The sequence below is a fragment of the Meriones unguiculatus genome, chromosome 3 (genome assembly GCF_030254825.1).
Source record: "Meriones unguiculatus strain TT.TT164.6M chromosome 3, Bangor_MerUng_6.1, whole genome shotgun sequence".
In the NCBI taxonomy this organism is placed as follows: domain Eukaryota; kingdom Metazoa; phylum Chordata; class Mammalia; order Rodentia; family Muridae; genus Meriones; species Meriones unguiculatus.
This window is the reverse complement of record NC_083351.1, coordinates 3,465,300-3,487,493: the sequence shown is the minus strand read 5'-3', so window position 1 is coordinate 3,487,493 and position 22,194 is coordinate 3,465,300. Positions and strand designations below refer to the sequence as shown.

General features: G+C 53.8%; 1 protein-coding gene and 1 pseudogene across 2 annotated transcripts in view; one reads left to right on the top strand and one right to left on the bottom strand.

The window, feature by feature from the left end:
- Nphp4 (nephrocystin 4) overlaps window positions 1-22,194 on the top strand; it is a 93,581-nt gene that overhangs the window by 50,604 nt on the left and 20,783 nt on the right. Inside the window, exons 12-18 of one of the 2 annotated variants that reach the window (XM_060378965.1) lie at window positions 6,573-6,637; window positions 8,039-8,155; window positions 8,824-8,972; window positions 9,066-9,257; window positions 9,786-9,973; window positions 19,267-19,427; window positions 21,994-22,174. In XM_060378965.1, the coding sequence (XP_060234948.1) occupies window positions 6,573-6,637; window positions 8,039-8,155; window positions 8,824-8,972; window positions 9,066-9,257; window positions 9,786-9,973; window positions 19,267-19,427; window positions 21,994-22,174 (1,053 nt within the window). Of the gene's footprint in view, window positions 1-6,572; window positions 6,638-8,038; window positions 8,156-8,820; window positions 8,973-9,065; window positions 9,258-9,785; window positions 9,974-19,266; window positions 19,428-21,993; window positions 22,175-22,194 lie in introns of both variants that reach the window. The other variant, XM_060378964.1, reaches the window with a different exon arrangement.
- LOC110542784 (nucleolin-like) lies at window positions 13,020-15,085 on the bottom strand (annotated as a pseudogene).

Below are 22,194 nucleotides of genomic sequence, written 5' to 3'. Positions count from 1 at the left end.
TTTTGGGGTCTGAGACAGGGTTTCTCTGTGTAACCCTGGCTTGTCTTGGAACTTGTGTTGTAGACCAGGCTGGCCCCAAATTCACTGAGAGCCGCCTGCCTCTGCCTCCCAAGTGTTGGGATCACAGGCGTGCGTCACTGTGCCCAGCAGCCTTGGCTGTTCTTCACTGTAGTTATTTTATTTTATTTTTAATTATGTATGTCTCTGTGCGTTTGTGAGCTCAGTGCCAGTCGTAGCTAGGAAACCGTATTGGGTCTCCTCAAGCTGGCATCACAGGCAGTTGGGAGCCACTGGCTGTGGGTCCCAGAACTGAGCTAGGTTCTCTGCAGGAGCAATGCCTGCTCTTAACTGCTGAGCCATCTCACCAGCCCCTGCCCTTGCCACCTTCTGCCACAAATGTTAAATTGTGCCTGTAGAGCCGAGACTATGGCTTAGTGGCAGCATGTGTGAGACCCTAAGCTCAGTTGTCAGCCCAAACAAACAAACAAACAGACACGTGCGTGCTTAGCCACATGGGGTGTCAGGGCTGCTGCATTATTCCCTTGACACAGGGTCTCTCTCTGAACCTGGAGCTAGGCTGGAGGTCAGCACAGCCCAATGAGCCCGTCTCCACCAGACAGTGCCGGGCTTACAGCCTGTGTCTGGGCTGTCTTCATATGTGCGGGAACAGCAAGTGCTCTTCTCCAGCGAGCCAGTGCCCAAGCCTCATGACCTCTTAGTACCCAAGAATTTAAAAGCAGCCTGGGAATGGATAAGTAAGCTGATTTATTTGCCAGATAAGTGAAAGAAAGAGACAAAAGGAGGAATCTCATTGGCTCATGTGGTAGGAGAGCCAGAGGCAGGACTGATGGTAAGTGTGGCAGGATCCGAGGACCGACACTGTCCCCATCTGTCCTCCTGCCTCCTCTCCATGCCCTCTCCCCTCCTTTCAGCTCTGTTTTCTGCAGAACTGGCTTCTTGCCAGCAGTTTCTCTGTGCTCTGAGCCCAGGCACTCCAGGATAATCCTTGGATTAAGGAATTCCAACAGAGCTTGTGTCACTTTGTTCCAGGAGGGTTTTGAGGTGCTGTGCTACCCCTTTATGAACATCATGGCTGACAGGGGCCTGGGGACAGGGGTGGGATAGGGACGGGGTGGGGACAGGGTCACACACCTGCTCTGGGTATGTGGTGAGGGGTACGCGGTGGCTCTCCACAGGAATGTCCTCAGAGAGGGAGAGCAATTGGAAGGTGTTGGGGCCTCAATGTGCTCACATCATCTCAGCTCTGCCCAGCTCTGCCCTGTCTGTGGGGCCCACACTGCACCTCGTCTGCCCCCACCCTTCTCCAGCTGCTGCTAGGCAAATGAGTGAAGCCTCTGCTTTCTCCCTGCTTGAGAAGAACCCATTGGCTGACGGCCTGTCCTTCAGCAGCCCCTGTGAGGATGTGGCTAGGGAGGGATTGCACAGGTGAGCTGGGACTGAGGGGTCAGCAGGGAGGCAGGGTCAGAGCTCACCTGCCCACCCTAAGTGTTCCCTCTCAGCTCAGAGCTCTCCTGAGTGAGTGGGCCGGCATTGGTTTTCTCTGGGACACTGGGGCAACATTTTGAGTTCTGAAGAAGCAGAGCGCTCGTGCCCTCACTCATAGGTCTTCACCGAAAGGTTCTCTGTCTCCACAGAGAGGGATTCGTTTTAGTTTCTGTGGCACCAGGAACGGTTCTGTAGTGCAGTATCACAGTGGCATGACTGCATGGTTGGGATCTGACTTTGTTTGGCTTATTTAATTTGGATTTATGGCTGCACTCACGTCATTTAATACAATCTCTCCACCTGCTCCAGGCTTAAAAGTCATTGCCTCCCAGGACCCCAGTATAAGAGGCTTAAATATCCACTAGCTCTAACTTTGCAGACCTCAGTGTCACGCCAGCTTACACAGCTCCTCTGGAAATCTTAATGATCTGTGGCTGTCACTTTAAGTGAGGTATTCGGGCTCTCCCTTATGGATCATCCTTTTGGTTTTCCCTATAAAGCTGACAGGCAGAGGGGTCTGTTCATCACCAGCAGCGGGAGAGCAAGCGCCGAGCCACTAGAGGGCGCTCAGGTCGCACTTTTGATTAAACGTGGAATTTCCTTGACCCATATTTTGTTTCTGAGTGTTCCAGTGGTGACAGCATTTTGGATTGTTTGCTCGGTAGATATGAAAACAGTCCTGTAACAGGGGTCATCACAGCACATTGCCGTGTTTCCTGGGACACATGTGGTTAGATCCAGCCAGCTGCCGCTGTGCTGTGTAGCTTCCCAGGACAGGTGGCAATGGCTGTGCGTTGGGGGATCCTGGTCATCCACAGAAGAGGGGGAGAGGTTTTTGGCCAGCTTGGACACAGCCGTAGAATCCCCAGGGCGTTTGTTGTAGAAGGCTGGCACGGGTGTGGAGAGTGGCCTCTGTCAGCGAACTGAGCTGAGCTGACTGTCAGTAGCATGGACTGGTCACCGGCTTTGCCGTTCCATGAGGCCTGTGGTCTGAGTTTGCTTGGGTGCAGGCCCACGCCCACCCTGTCACCAGGTTCTTCCTTTATCTCTTGGTTTCCCATTTCCCATCCCTGTGATCAAAGCCCCAGAAAGGATGGCTTAGCTGCAGATAGCGGGGAATAAAGGCCTTTCAGGCGGGTTTGCCTTGTGAATCCCTGGCACCCAGAGCCTATTAGCGCTGACTCATCCTTTATCCCCACAGTCTGATGACAGGGAGCCACTCTTGCTGCCTGTCTTCAGGTCTAATGACCATCTCATTAGGGCCCAGGTCCTTTCCTCCTCTCCCCCTGTGCGATGGGCCACACTGTCGCCCTCGGCCTCCACCTTCTCCAGCTGCTGCTTGTTGCTAGGCAACTGCCTCCTGCCACTCTCCTCTCTTGCTCCACCCTTGGGGCTTCTGCCCTCCTGTCTTGTGGCTGACCACAGGTTACCATGGTCTGGGCCCTCCTTACCCACACTCCTCTACCCCACATGCTTCACAGCCCCTGGGTGCAGCCCTCTCAGGAAGGGAGGTGGGCTTGGGGGTGGAGTGCCCTGAGCTGCCAAGGCAGGAAGATGCCATGCTAACCCACCCATCTTCCCAGAAAGAGCACGCCCAGCCTCCGCAGGCTCTGTTGTACCGAGGACCCCAGTGCCGCCAGCCTTGGGGCAGTGGTGGAAGTGGCTGTCCTGTCCCGTCTTAGCTTGTCTTGGCATCTTTCTGTGGTCGTTGTCTAAGTACAGGCATGTGACAGACTGGACGCGTGCGTCAGAGGGACAGGAGGGTAAAGGTGAGAAAGGACCATCCTGTTCGCTGTCATGTGGCATGGACCTTGCGCACTGAGAGGTGGATGGCTCGAGAGGACAAGTGGCCATTGGTGGCTCCTGAGGTAATGCAATGGGTGAGGCCCCCTCTCCTGAGCCCCTGCGCATCGGCGAGGTGACAGTGGGAATGAGAGGGTTGCTGTGGGACGGCACTGCCTCGTGCCCCAGTCCCCATCTTTGGAGGGCACTGTGAATGAGCAGCTCAGGAGCAGCTCAGGGCACACTCACCCGCCTGGGGGGACACCAGCCAGCTGTGATAATGGATGTGGATGGAGAGCACTCCACTGCCGGGTTGGTAGCGTCATCACCCCCGAGTGACGGGGTCCAGCTTGCGTGGGAAGGCTAAAGCACGCTGACGTCTGCCCAGGGCTGGAGGGAGGCAGCCCAATGTGTCCAGGCCATCCTTGGATGGCCGCACTGCAGCCCCTCTCTTGTTAGGGGCATGCTGCACAGAAGGTGGGGCCACACACGCCTGGGGGCTCTGAGTGACCCCAAGGGATCAGTGACCACCCAGATTGGGGTCAGAGCACAGGCTCCTGCCTGGCCTTTGGGGGTCCTCGCTTGGTCAGGTGGAGGTGAACTGGGCTGGACAGCGGGGGTTTTGTGACACAGTTCTTGGCATGTGGAAACCGTGGAGGGTAAGAAAGCATCAGGACCAGCCGGACAGTGTTCAGGCAGGATGTGGAGCCTGCCGAGGCCGGGGACCTGCTTTCCTTGTGTCTGGCAATTAACTGGTAGCCACTGCGGGTGTCTGGGGACCACCGACTCTGCCCTCCACACTACGTATGCTTGTGTGCACTGAGCGGCACGGGTCACATGCTCTCAGTCCTCCGGGTCTGCGTGCTCCCCATAGTGGCCAGGCCATTGCTTGAGCCCAGAGGCTCAGGCACTGGCGAATGCTATCTCAGCCCAGCCTTCGAGGAGGGCACCTTCTGTGGAGAGGCCATTGCAGGCCAGCAGCTCCTGGCAGTCAGCGCGGAGCCAGCGAGCAGGCCGGCCAGCCACGCACGGCCGCTCCCCTTCCTCGCCTCGGTAAGCGGCTAGAACCGTGCGGTGCGTTTGGTCACCAGCTCTTCTCACTGTGAGCTCGCCTTGCTGCCCTGGTGGGGGCATCACACCTGCAGCCCTCCTTGCCCTGGGGGCTCCACGTGCGGTGTGCATGTTGCAGCAGCGGGTCTTCCCAGCAGACATGCCCTTCCCGTGGGGCCGTAGGGTTCCTCTCAAGTCTGTGTTTCTCCAGGGTGTGGGTTGGACCCTCAGGGCCCGCGCTCACAGCAGGTGTCATGGGAGTGCTGCCCGAGCCTTTTAAAGGCTGTTTTAACCCTCTCAGAAGGTAAAATTGCACGGTAAGTCACAACATAAAGAATTACCTGAAGAAACATACCAGGCAATACCCAAATTTGAGCCTGGGGGGGGCGTAATGGGCCCTGGAAGCACCGCCTCCGGACACCCAGCCTTTCCTCACCCGAGGCCGAGCCTGAGTGCTGGCGAGCTCTTGGCTAAGGATAATGGAGCCATCTCCTGCAATTTTTCCTCTTTACTAAAATCAGCCTGCTGAGTTTCCCGAGTGCCCTTTTAGGGAACAAAGTAGAGCCTTCCTGTTTCATCTTTAGGCTATTTGAGGAGGAGAGAGCTGCAGACGAAGGTCTCGGGTGAGGTACCCTGTGCTGGCCGGCTGGGTGGCGGCATTCACACTTGCCTCCAGAGAGCTGAGACTGTCCTGGGGAAACAGCCAGCTGGGCTTGACTTTGGCTCCCCCAAAGCAGAGCAGCTGGTTCCTCAGACCACTGGCTCGGCCAGGCTGGGCAGTTGGGTCTCCTTTTGTGGCTGGTTTCTACTTCCATTCCTGGAACTCCCTGCTGTCTTGCCCCCATCAGTGAGCCCCCACGAGGCCGGGGACAAAATGCAGTGTCTCAGAAGGGCCTTCTGGAAAGCAGCCAGGAGAGGCTAGGCAATGTGAGGTCGAAGGCCGCTGCCGTGCGGGGCTTAAGCAGTTTGCTCAGTGTGTTTCCTCCTCAGTAGCGAGTGTGCTGGCCTCAGTTTTGTTTTGTTGCTTCCCAGAATGCAGCAAGAGGCTGTGGGGCATTCTCTATGCAGGCAGTACAGAGGCAGGGACCCGAGGCTGCCTGCTCTGGGGCCACAGTGGACCTTGGGAAGTATGAGAGATTCATTCGTGGCACTTGGGGACCATATGGAGACAGGGCTGCAGGCGTCCTAGGGGATGAAGGGAGAGCTGTGTGAGGGTCTGGTGTCTCTTGTTGGCCCCGCGAGTGTTGGACAAGGCCCCGGGCGAGGGCACAGTTTTTCCAGAACTCGAAGGCCACTCAAGGATAAAGTCCCCTAGAAGTGGTCAGTATCTCATCAGTGGGGACTGTAGTGAGCCAGGCAAGGAGTGGACATGAAGCTGGAGATGGGAACTGTGACCTTAGGTACTGCGGTCAGGCCACTCCACAGGGACATGGCATTCCGCCACACCCTAGTCTCATGGGGCAGGCAGGGGTGGCTCTCCCTGTATGATGGCCTGGGGTCTCATTGAGACAGCGCCCACTGTTGGTAGGAAGTTGTGACCACGGAACTGCACGAAAATGGTGGCATGAGGGAAGCAGCTGTGTGGAATATGGCTGTGATGAGCCGCACACACCAAGCCCAGCCTCACTCTGGGCTTGATGACTGCTGTAGAGCAGTGAGTGCAGGCGGCCCAACAGAAGAGAGGGGCAGTCTGGAGAGGGCCCCTTGGACCGCTGGGGCATTGGCCCTCAAGGGGAACAGCTGTTCTCAGCCCATTGTTCTGGGGAATTTAATGGCTGGCTGGCCTTGACTTCTGGACAGACTTTCCAAAGGTGCACCCGCATCATGCATGAGGAGGGCCTGGGGCGGGCTGTGCTCAGGAGGTGGCATCGAGCCCATGAGCCAAGTCACAGCCTTGGCACCACTATGCCAGGCATCCCCCAGAGCTGGGCACTCCCAAGGCAGTAGGCATGAGTGGCAGAGAGCCTTCAGTACTGGAGCAGTGTGTCAGGGAGCTCGAGTACCTCGGGACCAGAGTGTCCAGGACCCATGGTCCTGTCGCACGTGGCCCACACTTAGCAAGGCTGCTTGCTGCACCGGGAAGGAATGGGCAGAGTGGGTGTGAGGATGCAGCCTTGTCTCCAGTCCGTCCAGGCACAGTTCATGCACACAGCCAGTTATGGATGGAGTAGAGAAACCCAGTGGACTCTGGGCCCTGGGCCTGCAGAGGCTGATGGCCCCTTGTGCTCCTCCAGCCCCAGGCACGCCAGCACCAGCCCAGGACCTTGCTGCAATCCAGGATTCTCCTGTGGGACCAGGGGTAAGTCCAGGCTCACGGGGAGGGGCGTGTACATATTCTAGAGCAAGGGGTGGGGGAGCTTGGGGCCTAAGAAAGGACTCCGTTTGCATGCTGGGGCTGGGTGCCTTTGGTCCCCCCTGCTCTTTCCTGCAGCCTGCCTCAACTGCTGACTTGAAAGTCCAGCTGCCATCTGGTGGCTCCCTGCCCAGTTAGTGATCCTGGACCTTGCCACCCACACTTCAAACGTCATGTTCTCCCAGTGGTGAAGCTTGTTGAGGCAGTACCGCTGATGGCCTGAGACATGGGAACCTGGCCTTCACCCCTCCCAGGGTGGCACAGACACCAGGCAGCAGCAGGCCCATGAGCTGTCACTTGGTGCTGGCAGATTCTGGACCACAGCTGACAGAGGCAGGACAGCTGGACAGCCATCTGCCTACCAGACAGCACTCACCCCCATAGTCTAGAACTTTGAGTGTGAAAACATCAGTTCTTCCTGGCTGGGTCACTGGCAGCTGGGCAGGCTGGGGGCTGTTGTGTCCCTTGGCCCTGACTGGCTTTGGCTTTGTCCTGAAAATGGGCTTTTAGAAAAACCAAATCCAAGGTGCAATCTGCAGGCCTCTTGCCGGCCTGATAGTCTGAAGGGTGCTGACTGGACCCCCTTCCCATGCCCCAGGAATGTTGCCCGGTGCCCACTGCTTCTGCCCTCATCCTGCTGAGCCCTCCTCTGGGCTAGCCATCCTTGCTGGTAGGTGCTACCCCTCAGAAGTGTGCCCTGGAAGTAGAGTCCAGCTGTGAGACGCATGTGCAGCCTGGAGCCGCACCCCACCCTACCCCACCCGTTCCACCCTGCCTTCTGATACCAGCATTCATGTGGCACCCGGGAACTTAAACTTCTGTAGGTGGCTTAGCCCAGCCCTTGAGGCCATTTTACCCTACTTCGGTGAGGAACTGAGGCAGAAATCATGCTCTGAAGAGCTGAGGGTGAGAATTCAGTCTGTGGGTCCCTGGTGGCCAGCTGGTGGTTACTGCCGTGGTGGGGAGACGAGGCCAAGGAGCTGAGGGAGCCTTGGGGGTGCAAGGACAGAGTGAAGCCAGAGGTGTGCTAGCGCCTGATCCTGCAGCAGGACGGCCCTCCTCTCCACCCGCCTTTGCACTGTGACTGTTGTGGTTCAAATTGTGATGTCTGAGAGGTCCCAGCACCAGACCTCCGTGTAGTTATGGACTAAGGAGATCTGGAGGCCCGTGGATTTCAGAGCAGCCACTGGCTGGGAGAGTGCGGGCAGCGCTGCTGGCGCCGATGCATGGCAGGGTCTTCCTCTCCCCTGGGGTCTGTGCAGCCATGCACACACTGCTGTGTGCTGTGGGCTCGGTGCATGCACTGGTGTGCTCAGAGCCTCTCACCCGAGAACTCTTCCCTTGCAGCTGTCGCTCTCCCAGCTGGCAGCATCCTCACAGTCTCTGGCTCCAGGGAGCTCTTCCAAGACCCCTCCTCAGCCCCAGGACAGCCCTCAATCCCAGGAGGGACCCCAGATCCAGACAGTAAGTGTACCCACTTTGTTTCTCCTTCCCTTGCCCACACAGCCTCGTCAGCCCGTGATGGGAAGGAAGTCAGATGTTGGCTTGGTGTCAGGGCCTTGCTCGGGGTGTTCTGTGGGCTGTGGGAGGGGAGGGGTAGGTGGTGACTGACTCCCCACCTCAGACATTGGCCACCATTCTGAGTCTGAGACCAAATAGGAATGTGATCTTGCCATTTACTTGGTGCTCAGGTCTTAGACATCTGGTGTCTCGGCAGTACTGGTCTGCTCAGTGTTTTTGGTTTTTTGAGACAAGGTTTCTCTGTGTGTAGCCCTGGCTGTCCTAGAACTTGCTTTGTAGAGCAGGCTGGCCTTGAAGTCACAGAGATCCGCCTGCCTCTGCCTCCCAAGTCCTGTTTCTCACTGCTTTGTAACTCACAGATGAGGGTGCCGTACAAAATACAATATGACTGGTTAACCTTGAATTGCAGATAAAAACACAGAATTTTTATAGTTTGGCTCAAGTATTACATGGGACTGACGGGTGAGAGCCCTTCTGTGTTGACAGCTGCTTTGGCCGGTGAACCTACAGAAGCCATTTGTAGGTAAAGCCTTAGACTTGAGCTCCTTTAGGGTCCGTCATTGGCAGGTTCTTGCTGCCTCCTCACCTGAAGCCCCCGCCTTGTTCAGCAGGAATCTGTGCTGGAGAGCAGGGTGTCTCACCTGGAAGTGGACCTGAGCCAGCCGGCCTCGGCCCTGGGAACACCCACGGCTGAGCATCTGCAGGAGCTTCCTTTCACTCCTCTGCATGCCCCCATTGTTGTGGGAGCCCGGACCAGGAGGTGAGGCTTGGTGGGGAGGCCTTGATGAGCAGGCTCTCATGAGAGAGGTGTTTGTGGCCCCGGGAACTGAGCTGAAGGGTTTTTCTATTCCAGTTCCAGAAGCCAGCTCTCCAGAGCTGCAATGGCACTCCTGCAGTCTTCCGGCTTCCCTGAGATTCTCGATGCCAGACAGCAGCCAGTGGAAGTCGTGAGCCCTGTAGAGCCTGTGAGGTTCAGCCCTCAGAAGGAAGAGTCAGATTGCCTTCAGGGGAACGAGATGGTGCTGCAGTTCCTCGCCTTCAGCAGGTGGCGTGTCTCAGTGCCTATGCATCGTGCTCCTGACCCCCTCATGCTGACGGTCTGATGCCCAGCATGCTCTGTGTTCAGCTTTTGCCAGCTGGAGCAGGGTCATCTGTTTTCTGAGCTAATTGACACATGTGCGTTTTTATAGGGTAGTTGGTAAGCTGATACATGTATATGGTGTGTAACATAGAATCAGTAGCCAGCCACCTTCATCTTATACGTTGGTGGTTTTCTCATGCTGACCTCAGACCTGTCATCTGTCTTTACCTTATTCTGGCTGGCACCCTCCTTTGTAAATGCCAGAAGCCTTGCTTTGTGCAGTCTTCCAGGCTGATTAAAACCTGGCCCAGTTCTCAGATGCCCATGTGGCTGGGAGCAGCACCTCCGGGCAGGAGGTCACAGCATCTGAAATAGCCACCGTCCTGTCCCCTGAGGGGACAGCCGTGGTGGTTGCAGTGGCCGCTCTGTCCCGTGTGTGTCTTCCTCCGGGAGCTCCTCTGTGGATGTTGATTAGCTCCCTCTCATGTTCAGAGCAGCCCAGGACTGCCCAGGAGCGCCGTGGCCACAGGCCGTGTATTTCACCTTCCAGTTCTACCGTTTCCCACCTGAGACCACACCGCGCCTGCAGTTGGTCAAGCTGGGCGAGACAGGCACCAACAGCTCCAGCTCCCCGTCCCACATCCTCGTCCCCATAAATAAAGATGGCTCCTTTGATGCTGGTAAGTGGTGAGCGCACGGATGCTTGTGCTAAGCTTTGTGTGGGACTGTTGTTCCATAAGTTCTTTTCTTTTTATTTATATGTCCATGTGTCTACGTGTGTGTGTGTCTGCCACTCGTCTGAGTGCCCACGGAGGTTGGAGGAGTTGGAGTGAGAGTGGTTGTGAGCCGTCCGATGTGGGGGCTTGAGGATCAAATGTTGGAAAAGCAGTAACTGCGTTCAACGGCAGGGCTAGCCCTTCAGTCCCACAAATGTTATCCTCAGGAGAGGTGCGTTGTGTGCTGCTTGGCACGTGTACCTCATGGCCGGCCAGCTGGCGCAGCCGGGGACCTCCTTTTACAAGTATTTCTTTACATAGTGCCCCTCCAACTCAGCTTTCGAAACATGAATTCAACAGTATAATCCCATCGAAGAATTAAAAATAGTTCCCTAATACCATCAGCTATCTTGTCAGTGTTATAGTTGCTGTAAAATATTCATAGTTTAAAACTTAATTTGCCTAGAAATCAGGTCTCACGCTATGAGGTGGCTCAGCGGGTAAAGACAGTTTCTGCCAAGCCTGGTGACCCACACAGCGGAAGGAGAGAACTGACTCCTTCAAATTATTCTCTGACCTTTGCATGTGCAGCATGGGGTGTGTGTGTTTGTGTGTCTGTGCACATGTGGGCATGTACACACACACACACACACACACACACACACACACACTAGTTGTAATTAAAGACAGAAACAGAGGTGTCGTGCCCCTGCTGTGGGGGTGGAGCCCTCTCTTGTCAGCTGCGCTGTCTCTGCCATGAGACCTGTCTTTTCCTCAGTCTGAGCCATGTTGTCCTGCATAGCTTCTGCAACAGTCTAGACTTGTTTTCTGCCTTGTGGCAGTGGCTCACAGAGCGCCCTCTGCTTCCTCCTTTCAGGGTCTCTGGTTTTTCACAGGAGCTTTTGTGGCTGCGGTGTGACACCTCCTTTGCAGCACTGGCCTGCTTTCTCCAAGGTGCTGTGGCCACTGACTGCACCCACTGGGTGTGGCCACTGCCTCCCCAGGGCGTGTGTGTCCACTGCGGGTGGCCGCTCTGCCGTGGCTGTCTCAGTGGTGCTGTGGCCCCTGCGTGTGGGCAGGTGTGTTTTTGGAGAGAATATAAGCATGCCATCTTCTTTGGATACCTCTGCCTAGCAGGCAGCTTTCCCGAGGTCTGTGCATCTCAGCAGCTTCGAGAAGAGGTGGTTCACTCGGGACAGGCGGGAAAAGCAGTGACAGGGTGTTCTGGTTTCCTCTGGGTGGACAGTGGCGACTGATCCTGGTTTCACTGTAAACCAGCAGAGTTAAACCACACAAGGTAGACACGTACCTGATACATTTTTCCACCTGAGCTCAGTGACACGGCTCACGCTGGGTCTGACCTGCTGCTGTCCTTTGAGGTGGACAGTGATGGGCAAACTGCACTCAAATTTCCAATGCCAGGAGAAGCAGCATCACAACATTGGCATCTAGGTCTGTGTCATCTGGCTGGAATATAGACACACCTCTAATCAAGAAGACAGAGGCAAGCAGATCTGAGTTCAAGGTGAGCCTGGTATAGAGCAATTTTCAGGTAAAGAAAAAGTTAGGTTCAGGTGTGAGGGTGCATGCCTTCCCAAACAATGAAGGTCAAGTTAGTTTGTAGAAGGACGCTTCCATGTTTGAAAGTGATGCCTAATTGAGTGGCAGGAAAGGTGACAAATCAGAGAAGATTTGACAGAATGGGATTTGCCCAAATCTCAGGAGAACAAAGAGGAAAGGGAAGCTACTTAAGGGAATGACATGGAGAGTGAGGAGAGAGGAAGCAGTTTTACCAGGACAGTAATAGATAGGTTGCAGAGAAAGAACACAGGTGAAGACCGAGTGAACTAGAGAATTAGAAGGAGCCAGATGTGCTGGAGTTAGTTTGAGGCCAAAGCAGAGCAATTCAGAGGCTGAGAGAGAAAGGCCAGATTGAGTAAGTTAGCTGGGAGAGGAGTCTGAGCCGGAACAGCTGAGTTGAATCTGCCAGCCCAGAGCTCAGAGAGAACAGGAAAGGGTGAGCTTATTAAGCAGTAAGCCTCAGAGGCTAAAAACATTCAGGTCTAGGTTAGATTGTATGGAGGCTATAAGCTTCCAGGACTAGGCCTAGGTTAGCAGGCGGAGACAGTGAGCCTTGAGACAATAATTGAAACGTGAATAAAAGTCCTTTCACAGGGCTCAGCTGGGTGGTTGCCTTGGGGATCACAGGCACAAAAAGCAAAACTCCCTGTTTCTTTCCAAGGTCAATTAGTGGAGTCAGAAGGCCCAGATCAGAACATCTCTTTATGTTTATTTATAACAAAGCAGCTATGGGGACGGGCACCCTGAGAGGCGGCTGTTCCTCTGGCTTCCACCCCTGAAGGGCTTAGACTGCTGTGGTGGCGGGGCACAGCTGTAACAGCAGCCTGGCACCCTGTGGCCGGCTGCAGCCTTTCTGCTTGCCTGAGCCCCTTTGGAGTCCAGCCTCTGCTCCTCCTGTGTCATGGTGGAGAGTAGGACAACTCTGTTTCTCTCCTCACCCTGCTGCCCCTGTCCCGAGGAGCAAGAGTGGAGAAACCAAAGGAGACGCTCCACACAGAGGCCCAAGGCCAGCATTGTGTAGTGTTGGTTCAATTCTTTGGCCTTACCTTTTTTTTTCCCCCAGAGTTTAGGACTTTTAATTTGCCCTAAAGTCACTGAAGCAAAAACCTGATAAACATTCTTTTACAGCTCCCAACCCAAAAAGAAAAAAGAAGAAGAAGAAGAAGAAGAAGAAAAAAAAAAAGAAAGTATTTGTAGGAAATAATGTTTGTGTACATAGGGTATAAATAAATAAATTCAATCATACAGATAGGTGAGCTCTATTACCGATCTTGAAAAAGTTACCTGCTCAATGACAGAGACTCCCAAGGACATTCCAGGACAGTATAAGGCCATGGTAAATGCTATCTTTATTCAGAGTTCAAGCAGACCACATGGCCTGCAGTCTGTCCTGGAATGTCCTTAGAAGGCTCTGCCATTGAATAGGTAACAGAGAAAAACCCCTGAGTCCTTTCTTTAAAATGAAGAGGGAAAGAATGGAATGGAAGAACTACTCAAACTTCATCTTCTTTCCTTGTGGCTTGAAGTCTCCCCTCCCTCCCCCTCCTCTTCTGCCACCTCGGAAGCCTCCTCGGCCTCTGCCTCCAAAACCTCCTCTGCCTCCACCTCGGCCATTGAAGCCACCTTCACCCTTAGGTTTGCCCCAGTCCAAGGTAACCTTGTTTCCATCAATTTCTCCATCTTCCATGTCCTCCTTGGCAACTTTGGCATCTTTCTCACTATTGAAGTCTACAAAACCAAACCCTTTGGAAAAACCAGTTTCCAGATCAGTGACTGTTCTTGCACGAACAGAGCCCTCAAATGGTTGTTTCAAGGTCTCTTCAGTGGTATTCTCAGACAGACCTTTGACAAACAGTTTTGAGTGGCTGACTTCTTGCATTAGGTGATCCCCTCTGTCCTTGTGACTCCAGCCTGATTGTTCTGCCCTCAATTTCCATTTTATTACAGGAATCCAAAGCTTCTTTGGCATCTTCAAATGAAGCAAATTTGAGATTTGCCATGTGGGTTCTGGGACACTTTGATAAAAGTTGCTTTCTCAAATACTGAAGAGTTTCTTCTGTTGCACTATTGGAAAGATTACTAAAACCAAAGTTTTTGATTCACCAGCCGCACCCCAAGTGCTATTCTTTCCACCTCTCTCTTGCCTTTGTCCTTTCTCTTCAGTGTGGTAGAGTGAAACAGATTGCCCATCAGTTTCTGCCCCCTGCTTTTCTTCCAGGTTTTTCTCTGCATCAGCTTCAGACTTAAATTCAACATAAGCAATCCCCTCACTCTTCCCATTCTGGCTGACCGATCTGATCCCCATGGCAGCTTCAAATACTTCTTTTTAATTCATGCTCAGTAATGTTGAAAGAGAGGTTTTTGGCTAAAAGTGTTCTTACAGCTCGAACTTTCTTACTATCCTTCCTTTTGTTTTTTTCTAGTTTAATTTCATTGCTGAACACTTTTAAACCAGTGAGCTATCTCCAAGGCCTTCTCTAGGGCTTCAGTACACACCAAGTACACATAACCAAATTTCCTATTTGTACCAGTTCTCACATACACAACAGCAAGATCATTTTCAGCAAAAAGTTCACTGATTGCAGCTTTTAATTCAGCAACAGGCTTGCTTGGATTAAGGTTTCCAACGAACAGACTGAAAGGTGTAGTTGGTTCTGAGCCTTCTACTTTCTGTTTCTTGGCTTCAGGGGCTTCTTTCTGTTTGGTCATTTCCTTCTTTTGTTTACCAGGCGCTACTTTAACAGATTCTTCCTCCTCTTCTTTCTCCTCCTCATCTTCCCCATCTTCATTCTCTTTTTCATCATCCTCATCCTCCTTAGTCACACTCTTGGCTTTTTCAGGAACAACTTTTTTTTTTTTTTTTTTTCAGGAGCTTTTTTTCCTTTGGCTGGGGTGATCTCCATAACTTCTTTTGAGCCATCTTCCTCTTCATCATCATCTTCCTCACCTTTCTCATCCTCATCTTCTGAGGCAGGAGCAGCAGCAACTGCTGATGCTTTTGCTGGTTTTACTCCTTTTACTACTACTGGTGGCTCAAATTCATCTTCCTCCTCCCTTTCCTCTCACCTTCATCCTCTTCCTCATCATCTTCATCACTGTCACCTTCTGCCTCGTCACTGTCTTCCTTTTTGGCATTCTTACTGTTCTTAGCTCTCTTGGCTGGTGTGACAGCTTCCTTCTTACCAGAGGTTGCAGCTTTGGCTGGTGTAACTGCCCTCTTAGCTGGTGTGGCTGTGTCTTTTTGCCTGGGGTAACATTTGCTTTCTTAGCTGGCGTGCAAACTGCAACCTTCGTTTGTGAAATGACCACCTTCTTTGCTGGAGTTGCAGTAGCCTTCTTGCCTTTTTTCTGAGGGATGACAACCTCTTCTTCACTGCTGCCATCTTCCTCATCTTCTGACATTTCTTCATCTTTACTATCTTCTGCCTTTGTTGGGAGAGGAGCCATTTTCTTGGACTCACCGTGGGTTTTGCTGGCCTTTGTGAGTTTCACCATGATGGTGGGTTACGACAGCATGTGTGGAGAGCAAGCAGTTCAGAAGAGCCTAGGAAGAGCCGTTGGAAGTTGACGGCAGCGGTGGGTACTGAAGACACTGGAGCACGGACAACTGCCTGCCAGCTCCAGCTAGTGTCTAAGGTGAAAGACTCTGGCCTTAACTCCTAAGGTCACAGCCAGCCTGGGCTGTGATGTTTCAAGCCCCATGAGGACACAACTGGAAGCCAAGATTGCCATATCCTGCAAGGTCGCCTTTCAGAATTGACAGAGGGATGAAGACATTTCAGAACAGAATGGTGACATTTCACAGATCAAAACCTGTGGCTATGAAAGCCAGCACGGCCCAGGATACATGCAGGTAGAATACACAGAGAAAGAAGCACAGTCTCCACCAAGACAGCACAGGAAAGAGTAAATCTTTTGTGAGACACTGATGAACAAAAGAGCTAAGGAAGAGGCCATTGAAGCCTGACAGAGCAAACCATCAAAGCTCTAGAGTGAACAGGGTTGACGAACTGGCCAGAGAAACAGCCAGGAGATCATAGCAACCAAGATTCACTTATAAATGACAGACGCCATCTTGAACAAAAGAACAAGCTAGGACACTACCAGATGCCAAAATACACGAGGAAGCTGCAGTGACAGAGGAGTGCATACAGTGCTCCAAAATACACATAGACAGGGGACCCCACAGCCAACTGATTGCACGTATTATATTAAATAGTAACACTCAGTGTATTAATCTCTGATTAAAAGACAACATGGTTGGATTAAAAAGCAATATCTACTTGTCTCCAACCATTGCACCTCACTGGCAAAGGCACCCACAGACTGGCAGTCAAAGGGTGGATGTCAGTCTATCAGGGAAGTAGAAGCCCAGGGGTAGCCAGTGTGGTCGGTCTTAACACCTAATAAAGTAGCCATCAAACCACAGTTAGAGGAGAGAAAGAAGCTTCTGGACTTGAATTAGGAGGATGCAACAGTAAATATACGTGCACCAATAGCTGGGGGTCTGGGTTTCACAAATAAACACCAGTGGAGGTGAAAAGACAAGACAGGTCCTGACAGGTGATAGCCGGAGACTCCTGAAGCCCAGATTCAACATACAAGGAGCCCAGAGTAAAAATTAATAAACTTCAGCGTTAAACCGTACCACAGATATTTGCATACAAAATAACAGTCTTCTCAAGAGTAAAATAACTGAAATAAAGAGAGGAAAAGAAAATCAGTGTCTCCGTGGGCACCATGCGCATGCAGTGCCTCTGTGGGCTGGAAGAGGGCGTCGGATACCCTGGAACTGGAATCATAGCAGTTGTATAGGATGCTGGGAACACACCTGGGTCCTCTGCAAGAGCAGCCAGCGCTCTTGTCCTCGGAGCCACTCTCCAGCCCCTCTTTTTGGTATTTTTGATCATTAATTTCCCAATTTTTCTTGCTCACTTAATGCACTTGGCAGAGCTGTCAGTTTTCTCCTTTGGAGACTGTCTCGTGCCTCAGTCAGTCTGATAAGTCGTGCCTTTATTGTTTTTCTAGAATCCCTTCTTTACCTTCCTCTTTCTCCTCCCCCTCCTCCTTCCTTCTTGTTTCTTTTTCCTTCCTCCTCCTCCTCCTGTAGGGATGGCATGTAGCCAGGCTAAGCCTCAAGCTCACTCTGTAGCCCAGTTTGGCCTTCCTTGAGCTCCTATTCCCCGGCTTCCTCCTCCCCAGTGCTGGGATGACAGGCCTGTGCCATGAGGTCAGGCTTTCTAGAAAACCTTTCTGTGTTCCCTTTCACATGGTCACTTAGGATTAACTTGCAAGTTTGTTTTGATTAGATTTTTATGAACGATTTCTAGTTGACGGCACTGTATTCAAAAAGCTGGAGTTGTATTATTTCTACCTTATGGGGAGTGTTTAGGTTTTCTTTGTGGCTTCATGTAGTCGTGTTTGCCCGCGTACCCACATTCTGTGGTTGGGTACACTGCTTGGTGCTTCGCTGCAGGCACCTGCGGGGCAGGCAGACCCTGGTGCCCAGGGCGCTGTTTCTCCTGTGGGCTGCTGGATGTGCCCACCGGACAAAGTGGCTGTGTGGCATTGCTGCCCGTGTGCCTCCACACTTCTGCCTCACCTGCTGCCGTTTACTCTGACCTCCGGATGCCATCTGGACAGAAAGAGTGCCACTTGGAGCTGTGAGCACCTGTGCGGGGCAGGGGGCATTCGAATCGTGACGGCATGGCAGAGTTGAATGAGAGGGAAATGTGTCCGCTGAGGCTTGGGCTGTATGTGGGGCTGGGCGAGGGGGCTGCAGGAGCCTCACCAGAATGGGCATGGAGGCCTAAGGGGTGAGGGCTGTGAACCTGGGGAGGAGCCAAGTGCCCTGGCCTGTGGGGCCCTCCTTTGGTGTAGCTGGTGGTATCACAGCTTCTGAGCCATTAGGGATGGCACAGGACTCTCAGGAAAGGCCTTCTGTGGCTGTGGCAAGGGTGAGGCCATTGGTCTTGACTGGTCAGGAGTGCAGTGGGCTGTGCCTGCAGTGTGAAGAAGTTGCTCTGAATGGCCAGCGGGGGTTGCAGGAGGCAGCCCTGGGCCTGCTGCTCTGGCTCTGCTCGGTGGCAAATCCTCCACCCTAGCACCACACAGGCACAAGCCCTGTGTGCCTCATTTCCCTGTGTTCCTTGTTCTAGATGCCTTGTTCCTGGCATCTAGCTGGGCACAGCTAGGGTTTGCTGGTGTGACTTGGTGGGAGCGTTGAAGGGGCCTGGGAGCTGGCAGATACTGTGGTGATGGAGCAGGTGAGCCAGCTCGTGAGCAGGGACACAAGGGTCCAGCCTGGGACATGCTGGCCCCAGGCTGTCCCAGGAAGATGGGTGGGCATGTGACCAGGGGAAGCTGAGGTAGCATGTGGTGAGCTCTGTCTCTTTCCCTGGGACAGTCATTCCACAGAGGTCCTGCTGGGGTGCGCTGAGGCGGCACTGCTCTGAAGCCTTGGTCTGACTCTGATCCTCACAGGGCTCCAGAGCCCGGATGTCCCTGAGAGGCGTGAGGAGCCAGCCAGGTGCTCACCTGTGAGCGGCTGCCAAGCTGGGGACCAGCCGCAGGCAGGGGCTGGTGGCACCTGTGTCTGGTGCCCTGAGAGATGCCACAGTAGTGGGCATACCTGCCTTCTGTGTGGCGGTTTTCTCTTCGCTCCTCTTACTCTTCCTGGCTCCTCTCCTGCTTCTCCACCCAAGAGATGACCTAACCCGGGCCTCAGCAGAGAGCACCCATTTTTCCGTTCCCCGTTTCTCAGGCTGGAACCCAGCATCCTAGGTTGTGTCCTGTCTCATGTCACATGCTCTTCCAGCATGAAAAGGTGCCGCCTGTCTTGAGATCAGGCGGGATGTTGGTCTGTGCACCCATGAAGCTGAGGTGTTAGAGAGGGCGTCATGGAGGGAGGGGTGACTGAGCAGCTGCACTCTCTCTGCTCGCTACAGATTCACAGATACTGTTGGCACTGTTGATGGAAGGGGAAAATGGTGCTTTGAGTGTCTCTGGGCATTGCTGCTCCGTGCACTTTAACTAACGGTGATCTCACTGTCAGTTTTGTCGATTCAGGATTAATGACCCTGTCTCTCCAGGAAGGTGAAGGCACAGGCCGCAGCCTGGATACCATGATAGTCAGCTTGGGGGGAAGCTGCAGCCTCAGAGAGGTACCTGGGATTTCCCAGGCTGCTGTGCTGCACTGAAGTAGCCCAGTAGGGGCAGGTTCAAAATGCCTGTTTGTGTCCGTGTGTGCACGTGTGTGTGTGTGTGTGTGTGTGTGTGCATGCGTGTGTGTGCACACCCATGGGACCCAACCTTGACAGCACACGTGGCTGCTCTCTTCCTTAAGTGCTGTGTATAGAATAATAAACTCCCTGGCGAGCCTCACGGGTCTCTGTCCCCATCCATCATCAGCTGTTTCACAAGGACTCAGTGGAATCCGTAAGTCTTATTTTGGGAGTTTATTGTGCACACTGGAGAGGAGGTACAGTCTTCCAAACACGACTCTTGGTTTTGTTAATTTGGATATTTTATGATGTTTTTGATTAATGTGTTTATTAACTGTCATTGTGACGGAAGCAGAAATTAGTCATCATGAGCAGAGCAGAAATATCTCCAACATGTAAAGATGATAAATGACTCCAATTACTGGTGGACTCACTCGGGCCTCCTCTGTGCAGGCTCTCCTGGCTTCCAGCTGAGGTACATGGTGGATCCCACCTTCCTGAAGCCCGGCGAGCGCCACTGGTTCACCCACTACCTGGCTGCCCAGACGCTGCAGGTGGACGTCTGGGACGGAGACTCCCTGCTCCTCATTGGGTCCGCTGGCATCCGCATGAAGGTAGCAGCCTGTCAGACACGGGGGGCGGGGGTACTGCAGCCATGTGGGGCGGGGCACTGTTTAGCCTGTGCCCTAACGGGCAGGTCACAGCCCAGCAGTGGGCTGAGCCACGGTTCTTGCCCCCTGACAGGAGAGCCTTCCCCATGGAGGCTGGATTCCACAACCACGCTTTTCTGGGTGAGCTTCTCTCCCACTCTGGCCTGCCAAGTAATGCCACCTCTGTCCTTCCAAAGTGATGAAGCAGGTGTCTGAGGGCAGGTGCTGGTGGCCTGTCCTCTGCAGGGACAGGAGCCGGCCCATCTGAGGGGAAATGACCGATGGCCTGGTTTCTGTTGGCCATCATGGATTTCTCTTTCCCTTCCTATACTGAGAATCGAACCCAGGACCTTGAACATGCCGGGCAAGCAGTCTACTGCCAAGCCTCTGAAGTGTGTGCTGTGATTTTAGTTAGAAACCTCTGTGTCTTTCCCTCCCTTGCCCTGTGCTGACACTGAGATCCGTCACTCTTCCCTGGACTTCCTCCTAAGCCTTCTTCCTCTGTGCCAGAGGATCAGCATAAGATCATGGACTGGAAGTTCCTGGACTGGCCTCAGCCCTGTGTAATCATGGTGGATGCTGAGGGCCCTCCGGTATCCCAGCTTCTTGTCTTCCAGGCTCCCTGCTGTCACATTGTCCTCCATAGTGCTGGGTGCCAAGACCCATGGATTCCAGCTGTCAACCCCTGCTTCTGTGTGCCTGACCCCGACCTGTATCCCTCCACTCTGCCCCTCCTTTCTTCCCTTCTTCTCCCCCTCTTAACCTCTCCTGCCTCTGCTACCCTCCCTGTTGCTCAGCATCCACGGTGTCCTTTGTGAGGACGGTGCTCCCTGGGTAGGGATGGTGTGCGGATGCTGGAGGCAGGGTCTGCAGCAGAGGGAGTCAGGGGAGACACAGGGACTTCACAGGGCAGCCATGGAAGCATTGTGGGTAGTGCTGTCTGCCCAGCCGTGCGTTACCTTACGGTGTCTACCTCCTTGGAAATTCCTCTGTGTGTGAGAGAGAGGGAGAGAGAGAGAGCGCACACGAGTGCAGGCATTCATGCATGCATGCACACTCTCCACATGCCTGCAGGTACCCGTAGAGTCCAGAAGAGGGCGGTGGGTCCCCTGAAGCTACAGTTCTAGGCAGCTGTGCTCTGAATTGCCTGTGGGTGCTGGGAACTGAACTTGGGTCCTCTGCAAGGGCAACAAATGCTCTCACCTGCTGAGCTGCCTCTCTACTCTGTGAAATTAAAAAGTTGTGAAATTAAAAAGCGAAGAAGAATCCAGGTTGGGTTTAAGGGCTCCTTGTGTGGCTAGAGCCCGTGGCCCCTGTGCTTCCTTCAAGGAAAGAAGAGAGAAGGTCACAGTTAACAGATAACCATCAGAGCTGGGATTGTGAACAATCCCTGCCCTAGTGCTCATGCTCTTTGTCTCTGTGTGCCCTGATGTCACATCCCAAGCATCGGAGTGAGGCTTCAGATGCACAGAGCAGCTGGGCCAGCAAGGACAGCTGCTCCTGGTGGGCTCTGAGAAGCCAGACCCTTCCGTCTTCACAATCAGCCTTCTGCCGTGATGAGGTTGACACCTCATTCTGTTCACACTTCCTTGTTTCCTGCAAATGCCAGCTGTTGCTTGGATATTTCTGGGTCATCTCCAAAGGCCTTGCCCGTTTTCTAGTATGAGGGGCCCTGGAAATACGGTCACACGTGTGCTTGTGACGTGCAGTTGGCACTGGACTGGTGGCCTCCAGGGTGTGGAGTGGCTCAGGCCTGGCCTCTCTGCTCCTAGGGGAGGTGCTCTCATGGCTGTGGGAGAGATTTGGGGGTTACAGAAGCTTGGCCTCCGTCTGGTTCCATACTTCTGCTGATAGCAGGAAGCTTCAGGGCCCATGGTGGATGAGGTCCAAGCTGGCCTGGAGCCTGTGATCTATCCTGAGTCCCCCAGCCTTGCACGGGCTCAGAAGCCTGAGGACTAACAGCTGGGGAGATGCTCAGGAGAGCCCTGCGGATGCTGTCCTGGGCAGGGCTCGTGCCACTCCCTCTGCTTTTCCACCTCAGCTAGCATGTAGGGCTTCATGCCACCTCAGCCCAGGCCCAGAGGTCCGCACATCGTGTGGCCCCATCTGGCCCCTTCGGCCACACTGAAGCCGGTTGCCCTGTCTGTGGGCTCTACAGTACATCTTAGTCTGGCTCCCTGCCCAGGGCTCATCCAGAGAGGGGCTTAGTCAGTGCCTGCCTTGTTCTTTCCCTTGGAGGTTGGCTCCTGTCAGGCAACTGCCAGGCCCTTGGTGCACCACAGTGCCACCCAGTGTTTGTTCCGGGGCAGTCTGGGCTGTGCTTCGCTGATGTCTGTGAGAAGCTTCCTCTTGCCTCATCTCCCCTTCAGTGTGGCCGGTGGTAGAGCTTTGTACCTGGTGCCCCTCGTGGACCTGCCTCCCTCCTCCTCCAGGACCTCCCTGGGTGGGTCAGGAGCTTCCCTTTGTATGCTGCTGGAGGTGGCCTTGGCTGGACCACAGCTGATCAGCACTGTCTCTCTTCCCTCTGTAGCACCTCCTCCGCCAAGGGCGGCCAGCGGTTCAGGTGTCACATGAGCTGGAGGTTGTGGCCACTGAGTACGAACAGGACACGATGGTGGCGAGTGGTGATGTGGCTGGCTTTGGCAGCGTCAAGCCAATCGCTGTGCACACGGTAGTGAAGGGCCGGCTGCACCTGACCTTGGCCAATGTGGGTAAGAGCCCGGCAGCCTCA